Source organism: Macrobrachium rosenbergii, chromosome 16, assembly GCF_040412425.1.
Source record: "Macrobrachium rosenbergii isolate ZJJX-2024 chromosome 16, ASM4041242v1, whole genome shotgun sequence".
In the NCBI taxonomy this organism is placed as follows: Eukaryota; Metazoa; Arthropoda; class Malacostraca; order Decapoda; family Palaemonidae; genus Macrobrachium; species Macrobrachium rosenbergii.
The window spans coordinates 13,252,757-13,263,767 of record NC_089756.1 but is presented as its reverse complement, the minus strand read 5'-3'; the positions used below and the strand labels follow the sequence as shown (position 1 = coordinate 13,263,767).

Here is an 11,011-nt window from a genome sequence, read left to right as displayed (position 1 = left end):
AAAAAACTGTGAATAAAAATAGACATGTGATTAAAAAAGATAAATTACAGAGGAACAAGTAGAAAAAATAGCGTATCGGAGAGGCATTACGGATGAATGCAAAAACTGTCATCGGAAATGAAAGGTAATAATTTCGCTCATATAAAAATGATAGAAGACACGTGCACATTTTTTAGTATATTACGACAAAGAAAACGAAAATTTATTTTAATATTAACGTAATATTGAAAAAAGCACACGATAAAGGCGTTTGTAGTGCCCGTGTACCAAACGCCCGGAATATTAGTGATTGCCAAACATCAACAGCTGATGGGTGACACTTGTGCAGGCAGTGAATCATAATCTGTGCGTGTGACGTCATTCGGAAGGGAAGTTTCTCTCTCAAATTCAACAAAATCACACAAAGGTGAGAATACTGACGTGAAATCGGGCAATATATTTGGGCCAGCCTGACCGTGTTTGCTAGATAACGATAACACCCTCCTCCCGGACCTTGTAATCCTGAAACGAAATTTAGGCCTAGCCTTGCAGCTTCCCGCATAGCCATTAACTTAGGCAATTAAATTGTCGTTGGAATTAACAGTTCTTTAACAAAAAACGTATGCTAATGGGTTAAATGCTTGGTAACTCCTTGACCAACATTTTGAGTTATTTTAGCCTTGGCATATAGCCTACTAACTTAGTTTTAATAGTGAACGTGGATCGTTCCCAGACTCACCTTGAGGTTTACGGAGACAATTGCATATAGACTAACCCAGACAGGAGTGTGACATTGATATAAGTTTCCCCCTTAATATGTTCCCAAGTGATTTCTATTAGGCTTAGGTAGTCTTAGCTTAGTGTGCTTTGTTCATAAAATTATTAGCAAAGGTGGGTTAGGCTTAGGTAGTCTTATCTTAGCTTAGTGCACTTTGTTCATAAAATTATTAGCAAAGGTGGATTTTGTAAAACAAGAGCAGTCTTGGGTAGGCTTAGAATTCTGTCAGTGTAAGGCATTATTGTAGAGGCATATTTTCTGGCTTCATTTTGCCCTGAACCTAGCAATGGCAAAACTGGAATCACTTTTCGCACTTGCAGGGAAATATAAACATTATGGTTGATCTGTGATTAATAGGTGGCTACTTAGCACATGACAATATCTCATTAACATGAAATTTAATAACACCAATAATTGGATTATGATAATTGGCATATTTTTCTAAGATTGTGGAATACAACTTATGGTAATTCCAAGAAAGAGCTCCAGACAGAGATATTGCTTATTAGGTTAATGAAATTTGGTAAATTTACTGTCTTTTGTTTATGTTTTTAAGTTAATTCCCAAGGGGCTGGTACTAAACAAAGTGTCCCATGGAACTTCTCTGCATGAAAAGCTAAACAAAAGACTAAACTTCTCGCATTATTTTGGTAAGCTTTTCTAGTCATCACACCAGTACTGTATCAGTCAGAAAACCCATTAATAAACAGTTTCTCCATGTGGAGCTCTTCCTTAGAATGACCCAACTTACTGATGACGTAGATATTTACAGTTTAATGTATGAAGGCTCTTTCCCTGTAAGCTGTCCAAGGCCTCTTAAGAGGATTTTGCAAAATCCATCTCATGGGTAAAGAGAGTTCATACACTAGAAAACTGCACTTATGTGATCTTCTTATGTGTAAAAGTAAGGTAAAGATTCTAGCTAATTAAAACTTTTAAAAGCTCTCACAGACAAGTTTGCAATTATTTTCAGGTTTAGTCACTTATCCTGTGCCACTTATTAAGGGTCTTGTAATGAAACCTTTGATAGTGGAAATGGTTAATCTTTAAAGGCTATAATCAGTTTTGTTGTTTACATTTGCTAGTACATATATCATCGCAGTACATTTTACATGAAAAAGCCTTGGTCTGTATGTTTAAAAGTAAGTGAAAAACACTTGATTAATCTATGACTTGTTATGGAAATACAAATTCTGGCAAGTATGACTTGTGAACTGTTAGTAGCATCCATGCAGACTTGCTTAGTTATTCCAAGTTTCAAAGCATGGAAAGCTTTCCCGAAGAAATTAAGGTAAGCAATAACTTAATGTAGGTTTAGGGTAGTCCAGAAGGCCTGAAGCACTCCCTGCGAGGTAGGTCATAGCATGGAATTATCAGTGCTTAGTTATAGTCCCAGTGAAATTTGTCAAAAAGGCATAAAGCATAAGCGGTGGGAAAAATAAATCTTTGGCAGAAAATGAATGTATTACGGTGCAGTTTTACTGTACAGGTATCAACCTGTGATGATAAATTTGATTGTAACATTATGGTAACAAAGCTTTTTAATGACCTGAAAAACAGTAACTAGGCTTTGAATTTATGAATATGGATAAACCTAGGGCTCAGTAGCTAAGGCATTAATAGTCAGATCGAAGGAAAACTAGCAGCTGTCATTGTAGGCTCACCTGGCTAGAAGTCAGTCACGTACATTATCCAGTTTATTTCAGTAATCATTATCCTGCATGGCTGTAATTGTTAGAGTAAACTTTGATGTTTATTTTATAAAGGTAATACTGTATTCATATATCAGATACATGGTCTAAATGAAAGAAAATTCAATATGTCAACAGTAAGAATACTTTGGAAGGCTTATTGAGTAGGCCTACCTAATAGTATATATTGTACTGTATTTTGACAAATTAAGCACAAATTGCAGATTTCTGTTTGTTTAACTCTGAAATTTTCAAGGAGAGATAAGTTTCATATTAGTATCTCTCAAAAGATAACTACTTTATAACTTATGCACTACGGTAAAAGAGGCAGAGACACTTGTTCAAAAAATAATTAAAGTAATGTCAAAAGACTTACCTAGGTAAAGTGTGTCCATCAAGGATCAACTATAACCCACTAGAAAAGAATGTAGAAAGGAAGGCCTATGAGAGTGGCATTGTGTAGGTGACCTGGCGTTATCAGCAAAATCAAAGGAAAAGGATATGTTGAGAAGGTGTAATAGCTTAATAGAGATAGAGAACAGGAAATTAAGAATCTGTGAAAGAAAGAAGGTGTAGCTTGGCTGTATGGATGCTGTGGATGAGATGCCACTTTTTCCTCAACTGTTTCTCCTCTTAACTTTGGTGAATCAAAGGTAATTCATTTAATAAGTGACTTTGGCCTGACTTCTTCTCTAGATCCTGTGGCACTCCATTATGAGGTATCTCAGAGTCTTATTACTTTTAAACAATTTCAGACACTTGTTTTGTTCATCTGAAAGTGGGAACTAAATTTATGGCCTTTCTTCAGCTTTGTCCTTTTTTTCCCAATTGCTTTTAAAAAGTTGTAATAATTTCTTGGAAGTTTTCTAACAGAATTATATTTGACATTCATTTCCCATCTCTTGTGTAATTTCTGTTTGGATTTATATGACAGGTAAGGAGATGCTTTTTAACAGTGAATTTGTGGTTCTCTATTGGCTAGATCATCCTAACTGTCAAAGGTGCCCTGCCTATGTTAAGAAAATTGTGGATGGTTAGCTACTCTGCCTTTGATAGGTCAGTTTGAATTAAATATGCTGGTACAGTATTTAATTCAAGAATTATTCTGAAATTGTTAGTTTTTTGTTTGACATTCAAAGATTATTTTACACTATAAGATTTTCTTATGATTCTTGTAATGCTTGAATCTTGTAATGCTGTATTGTAATAAGGGTAAAATTGGCCTATATCCTTTCGAGTTAATAAAAAACTGAGAAATTAGAAATATCATAACCAAGAGGTTTTCATTGGTACACTACATTATACCAGTATTTACAGTAAACTGCATTTCTCTAAGTGGAGTATTGTAACAGTATACTCCTTTGAAGCACCTTGAGCCTTCACTGACAGAATTTTATTCATGTGGAAAGTAATTTAATGCACCATGCAACTGTTTGCAAGCTGTGCACTGAAGTTAAGATCATAAAATATTTATTAAGAATATTGTATGAAAATTTTTTAAGATTTATAAATAGGTATGTAGATTATTATCTATCTCATTTAAGTAAAAAAAAGTTTGGGCTTCACGGTAAGTTGTAAAGGTAAAAATAGATTCAAGGTTACAACAAAGTCTAGGTAGCTGTAAAAATAGAGGCTAGTTTCAGGTACTGTGTTCCTTAGGATTTAGCTAGATAAAACTCCCTAATTACCTTATCATTTGCATGTGATTGGCAAAACTAATGAAGATGGAAATGTGTTTGAATTGCTCCTACTTTATTCTATGTAAGCTGCCCTAAGGTGCTTAGTTTTTTTTTTTTTTTTTTTTTTAGAATATTTACTACTATACCCTTTCTTATGTCATGTTTTGATTTTATTCCTTTGCTTGTGTAGTGTGTTGCATGAAGTAATGAATTATGGTAACTCTCTAGTTATGTTTACTGGGAGGTGCAGCTGTTGGTTTTCCCATCTCATGAGACTATCATTTCACACAACTCTCTAACTTTACAGCCTTCTCCAAAGTGATTGATCTTATAAAGCCAAGGTGGCTGACTTTGGTATCAAAGCAAAGGTGCCCTTACCCATGCAGTCATGGCCAACTTTGGAACTAATTTCAGGTAAAGTGTAGTTGTATTAATTAGGCTATGCCTGCCACAAAAAATTATGAAGGTGGTTATCACAATGCTGTCAGCAGGTAAGATATACCTTTGCTAATGCAGTAAAAATCAGTTGTTTATTACAATACTAACATCGAGTAGTCCTTATACTGTACTGTATTTATTATTTTAGAGGATTGTTAAAAGTGTGTAAAAGAAATGCTTGTGGAATATAGTTGTTTCATAGAATGTTTAGTCTTTTTCTATGCAGTATTTCTAATAAAATCTGAAATTCATCCTCAGCATGGAGTCAATGCTGAATAAGTTGAAGTCTACGGTCAGTAGTGCTGCGACGAGTGCTGTGTCAAATGCTGTTCACATTGCATCACAGGTGTCAACTTATTTACCTGGAAATCCTGTTACAAGGGAATTTGAAGCCACTGCCCACATTGCTTCAGCAGGACCAGGTCAGCAGAATTGTGTAATGCATTTATACAGTATATATGTAGTAGAAATTGGATAAGTTCATAATTATTAATGAAATGCAATATGGTTTTAAATTTGGGGCAGAGGAAAAAACTTTGGCAAGCATTGAGAGACAACATGAATGTAGAGTGCTATACATTGAAGTTAATTTGTGCATTTTCTGTTTACAGGTTTGTTTTGGAAAGTGTATAAAGGATACAAAAAGTCAACAAAACAAGATGCTGCTATATTCGTTTTTGAGAAAAGGTTGCTAGACAAATGGGGTAAACAAGAACGTGAAGCAATGCTTGAAAAATTGAGAAGAGGAGTGTCACAATTAACACGCTTGAGACATCCGCAGGTAATACAAAATTTTCACTTTTACTTTTTCCTTACATAGTTTGTGGTGCAGATCTGTCAGTTGTTTTCATGTTTTAAATTTTTTCTTGATGTCAGTGCATGCCAATTCATTTTTAGCCCATATTCTTTAAACAAAAAATATGATTTTTAAATATCTAACTTCCCTGGTAGTTACATATATATAGCTTTATCCCGCCGATTCGTCGCGCGCACGGCAGAAATCAAAATTCGCGGCAATCGCCGATAGATGGTCAGGTGGCCATACCTGAGCGCCCTCTACCAGGTACCTAGAACCATTCCCAATTGTCCTCAGAAATTCCCTGCCGTCGTTCTATCAACACGTTGGAAATTCGCTCTACTTTGGTTTGCTTTACTACAATTGGTGAAGTACCCATTACTTGTTTGGTTTTCGTTGATGGCTTTCGCTGATATTGGATTTTCCCTGGATTTTTCTTTTTCTCATTGATAGCTAATTTGGTCGGTTTCCGACTGGAACAATTGTTCTTTGTACTTGTTTTTCAAGATGGCTGACCCTGTTGTTAGAATGTGTGTTAGGGGATGCAAGACCCGGCTTCCCAAGGCTGCTCTTGATCCCCACACAGTATGTAAGAAATGCAGAGATCATGTGTGTGCATTTGATGATAGATGCAAGGAGTGTGAAAGTTTGTCCGAGAGAGAGTGGAGAGAGTATGATCGCTATGTGAGGCGATTGGAAAAGGACAGAATTAGGAGAGCTAGATCTTCCAGTGTTCTGTCAGCTAGGTCTTCTGATAGTCAAGTCCTTTCTAACTTGTCTGATACTAATATTCCTGATCCTAGCCCTAAGGTAGTAGTACCCGATCCTCCTGCGGAGTCGGGAGTAAGTAATCCGTCTTTAAAGGATATTATGGCTGCTATTTCTGCCATAGGAGTTTCTGTGCAATCCTTTTCTTCGGATAGGGAAGTGATGTGGGGGGCAGTGCATAGTTTGCAACAAAAGTTCGGTGACAGTGTTAGTGCAGTGGAGGGTGCGTCCGTTCGTGTCTGTCACGCTCCTAGCCCTAGACCTCTTCCATGCTCCCCAACCCCTGGGAGAAGGAACGTCGACAGGCTAAGGGAGGTGAGAGCGTTGAACAACGAGCGGACGTCCCCTCGAGCGATCCTGTTGACGCATCCCAGGACGCTCCCCCTCGCCGCAGGAAAGGCGAGATGAGGACATGTTCGTCATCCTCGGATGACGCAAGACCCAGACATGGTTGGCGTCAATCACAAGAATCTAGACCTATCAAGATACGCAGGTCCCCCTTCCCGCTCCAACAACCCTCTTGCAGCAAATGGAGCTCTCCAGAGAGATTCCTGTCGGAAGAAGACGGCGTTTCTGCGCCTAAACAGAAGCGTAAGACGCATAACTCGTCGGAGGAAGAAGACGTGTACATTACTTCAGTTCACGCTTCTCCCCCGCCCCCAGAATGGGACGTGTCGCAAGCTGCGTCACCTCCTCATCATCAAAAGATCCCAGCTAGAGTCTCCGAAGTTGTGGAAGCTCATGCAGTGCCATCTCCAGTTGTTTCCCAGCAACAAGTGGCACCTCAAGTAAAGTTCTTGTCGGAAGTTCAGCAGTCCCTTGCGTCTCTTTTTGACTCTTACAAGTCGCAAGGGCTAAGAGAAGAAACACACAAGAAGGAATCTAAGGACGTCAACAGACCCAAGAAGAGGGTAAGGCAGGAGTCAGGACAACAAGACGCTAACAGCCAGCAAGACGCAAACTCGCGGCAAGTTGCAGCGCTCATAGACGCTTCCCCGCAACAAGCCGCATGAGTGACGGGAGGTGACAAGGATCGTGAAGCTCCCTCGCAGCAAGTTGGACGCATGCGTGACGCACGCAAGCAGCACGATACACGTTTCCCCCACTCGTTCGACATCGGAAATAGCGGATCTTTTGGAAGAGATCTCGGAAGAGGAAACTCAAGAAACTCTTCATGCCGCTGATCTGAAAAGACTTCTTACTCTTTTGGCGGACTTATTTCCTAACGATTTCCAACAGGCCGTACCTCGGAGTCCTCCCTCGCAATATTTGATGGGTAGACCCCAGAAGTCTTCTTCATTCAAGAAGACAGTGTTGGCCAAATCAGTGAAGAGAGCCTTTTCGACACTGAATGATTGGATTTTGAAGAAGAAGGAACAGGGAAAGACAACCTTTTCCTTTCCCCCGACAAGATTGGCTTCTAGATCCAGCGTGTGGTACGAGACTGGGGAAGCTCTCGGCTTGGGAGTTCCTGCCTCCTCCCAAGGGGACTTCTCCAGACTCGTTGACTCTTCACGTAGAACAGCCATGACAAAGGCCAAGGTTCTGTGGTCCACTTCGGAACTGGATCACTTGCTGAAAGGCGTCTTCAGAACTATTGAAGTCTTCAGCTTGATGGACTGGACTCTAGCAGCTCTTGCAGAGGTTTCAGATGAGAAGAATGACACGCAAATGCACCTTATTGCCTGTCTCGATAAAGCTGTGAGGGACGGGACGGTCGAACTTTCTGCCCTTTTCACAGCAGGTGTTATCAAGAAACGAGCTATGCTGTGTTCGTTCCTGTCTTCAGGAGTGACTCTCGCTCAGAAATCTGAACTCTTGTATGCTCCCTTATCTAAACAGCTCTTCCCTTCAGAGCTGGTTAAGGATTTATCAGCAGCCCTTGCGCAACAATCAACGCAAGATCTGATCACAAGGACTGCTAGGAAAGTTCTTCCGGCAAACTTTTTAGCCAGGAAGGACAAGGAAGCTCCTCCTACGCGTCAGCCCTTTCGTGGGAGAGCCCTTTCGAGAGGAAGTCAGAGAATGGCTGCTGGAGGACAACTTCGTAAGAACCCCAAGCAGCAACTGAAATCCAAGAAATGATCACAACAACCTCCAGACACAAGTGGGAGCCAGGTTATCCCACTTTTGGCAAGAGTGGAGCCAAAGGGGAGCGGACGAATGGACAGTCAAAGTTTTGAAGGAAGGATACAAGATTCCCTTCCTAAGGAAGCCCCCTCTTTCACAAGAACTGTTAGAGTTGACAGCTACTTACTCGGGGAGCAAAGCAGCAGCTCTTCAAGAACAGGTGACCCAGATGCTATCAAAAGCAGCAATAGAAGAGGTAAAGGACCTCTCGTCAGAGGGTTTTTACAACAGACTTTTTCTGGTACCCAAGAACTCGGGGGGGTTGGAGACCAGTTCTGGACGTAAGTCCACTGAACAAGTACGTAAGCAAAGTCAAGTTTGCCATGGAGACATCTGCATCAGTCCTAGCAGACACCAGACAGGAAGACTGGATGGTTTCGATATACCTACAGGACGCGTATTTCACGTACCAATTCACCCGAACTACAGAAAATATCTGAGGTTTGTGCATCTCGGGACAACCTATCAGTTCAGAGCACTTTGTTTTGGACTAAGCACGGCTCCTTACGTTTTCTCTCGAGTGGCATCAAACGTAGCTCACTGGTTACATCTAAAGGGATACGGATTTCGATGTACCTGGACGACTGGCTAATCAGAGCCAGATCGCATAAGCAAAGTGTCTGGAGGATCTACAAGTGACAATGAATTTGACGCAACAGTTAGGTCTGGTAGTAAATCTAGCCAAATCACAGCTAACGCCTTCACAAGACATCATCTACCTGGGGATGAGGATTCAGTCAGTGGTTTTTCGGGCTTTTCCAGCCCCGAAACGCATTCTGGATTGCTTAGAAAAGGTGAAGCTCTTTCTAGGGAGATGGACCTGTTCGGCGAGGGAGTGGATGAGTCTGCTGGGGACCCTCTCCTGGATCGAACAATTCGTCTCCCTGGGAAGACTACATCTACGTCCACTTCAGTTCCATCTGTCAAGCTATTGGAAAAGAGGCCAAGATCTGGAGACGTGGATTCCGATCCCTCTGGGAATCAAAAATCATTTGAGTTGGTGGAACGACCCCAACAAACTACAAATAGGCCTCGAACTTCAACAGAAGAACCCCGACCTAGTGTTGTATTCAGACGCATCGGACATGGGATGGGGTGCAACGCTGGGGAAGGGCGAGATCTCAGGTCTATGGGAAAACCATCAGAAGAAATGGCATATAAATGTCAAGGAACTGGTGGCCATTCATCTTGCGCTAGTCCACTTTCAGGAGAAGGTCAGAACAAGATTGTACAGGTCAACGCAGACAACACCACAGCGTTGGCCTACATCAGGAAACAGGGTGGCACTCGTTCGGATTCCCTTTACGAGGCAGCAAAAGATCTCCTGCTGTGGGCAGAAGCGAACAACTTAACTCTGATCACCCGCTTCATAGAGGGAGAGAAGAACGTCAGAGTGGATCTTCTCAGCAGAGGAAGACAGGTTCTCACGACAGAATGGACCTTACATCACGAGGTGTGCAACAGGCTGTGGAATCTGTGGGGAGAACCATCAATAGACCTCTTTGCGACACAGAGAACGAAGAGGTTACCAGTCTACTGCTCTCCAGTCCCAGACCAGGAAGCAGTGGCAGTGGACGCCTTCCTCATGAATTGGGAGGGATTAGACATGTATGCTTTTCCCCATTCAAGATCCTAGACAGAGTCATGAAGAAGTTCAGGAGTCGAACGAGCCCGCATGACCCTGATAGCTCCATTTTGGCCCATGAGACCATGGATCACAGAGGTGATGGAGTGGCTAGTAGACACCCCAGATCGTTACCTTGTCGGAACGATCTACTCAGACAGCCACATATAGAGAGATACCATCAAAATCTCCTCGCTCTCAACCTAACTGCCTTTCGACTATCGAAAAACTGGCAAGAGCGAAGGGCTTTTCAAGGGAAGCTGCAAGAGCCATTGCGAGAGCGAGGAGAACGTCCACACTCAAGGTGTACCAATCAAAGTGGGACGTATTCAGGGAGTTGTGCAGAAAAAATAACATTTCCTCTTCCAGTACCTCTCTAACTCAACTGGCAGATTTTCTACTGCATTTAAAAACCCAAGGAAACCTAGCAGTATCAACCATCAAGGGATACCGCAGCATGCTTGCTTCCGTCTTCCGTCACAGAAATATTGACGTGTCGGGAGACAAGGACCTCACGGATCTCATAAGGTCTTTTGAGACAGTTAAGAGGAAGGACAACCCGACCCCCTCTTGGAATTTGGACGTAGTCCTAAGATTTTTAACCTCGACAAGGTTTGAACCTCTCGACAAGGCTTCATGGAAGGATCTCACTAAGAAGACCCTTTTCCTGGTTGCGTTGGCTACAGCCAAGAGGGTAGGAGAATTACAAGCCTTTAGCAAGAAAGTAGGCTTCAATGGGGAAAATGCAGTCTGCTCACTTCAACTTGGTTTTCTCGCTAAAAACGAGAACCCTTCTCAACCATGGCCCAGATCCTTTTCCATACCAGTGCTGTCTCATTTAGTAGGACAGGAAAAAGAGAGAGGCCTTTGTCCAGTTAGGGCCCTAAAATTTTACCTACAGAGGACCAGAAACATGAGAGGTCAGACAGATCACCTCTGGTGCTCAGTGAAGAAACCTTCGTTACCCTTATCAAAGAATGCACTGGCGTTGTTATCAAGGACTTAATAAGGGAAGCTCACCAAGAATGTGACGAGAAAAGCTTCCCAATCTTCAAAGTCAAAGCGCACAAAGTAAGAGCTGTGGCGACTTCGATGACTTATAGACACAACAGGTCTATGAAATCGATT

At 41.5% G+C, this 11,011-nt stretch overlaps 1 protein-coding gene across 2 annotated transcripts in view; it reads left to right on the top strand.

Moving 5' to 3' along the window:
• Positions 1–271: 271 nt before the first annotated feature.
• Positions 272–11,011, top strand: part of LOC136847093 (SCY1-like protein 2) — a 144,201-nt gene continuing 133,461 nt past the window's right edge. Inside the window, exons 1-4 of one of the 2 annotated variants that reach the window (XM_067118394.1) lie at positions 275–406; positions 4,435–4,541; positions 4,824–4,987; positions 5,177–5,346. In XM_067118394.1, coding sequence (XP_066974495.1) covers positions 4,516–4,541; positions 4,824–4,987; positions 5,177–5,346 — 360 coding nt within the window. In that variant the 5' untranslated portion in view covers positions 275–406; positions 4,435–4,515. Of the gene's footprint in view, positions 407–4,434; positions 4,542–4,823; positions 4,988–5,176; positions 5,347–11,011 lie in introns of both variants that reach the window. The other variant, XM_067118395.1, reaches the window with a different exon arrangement.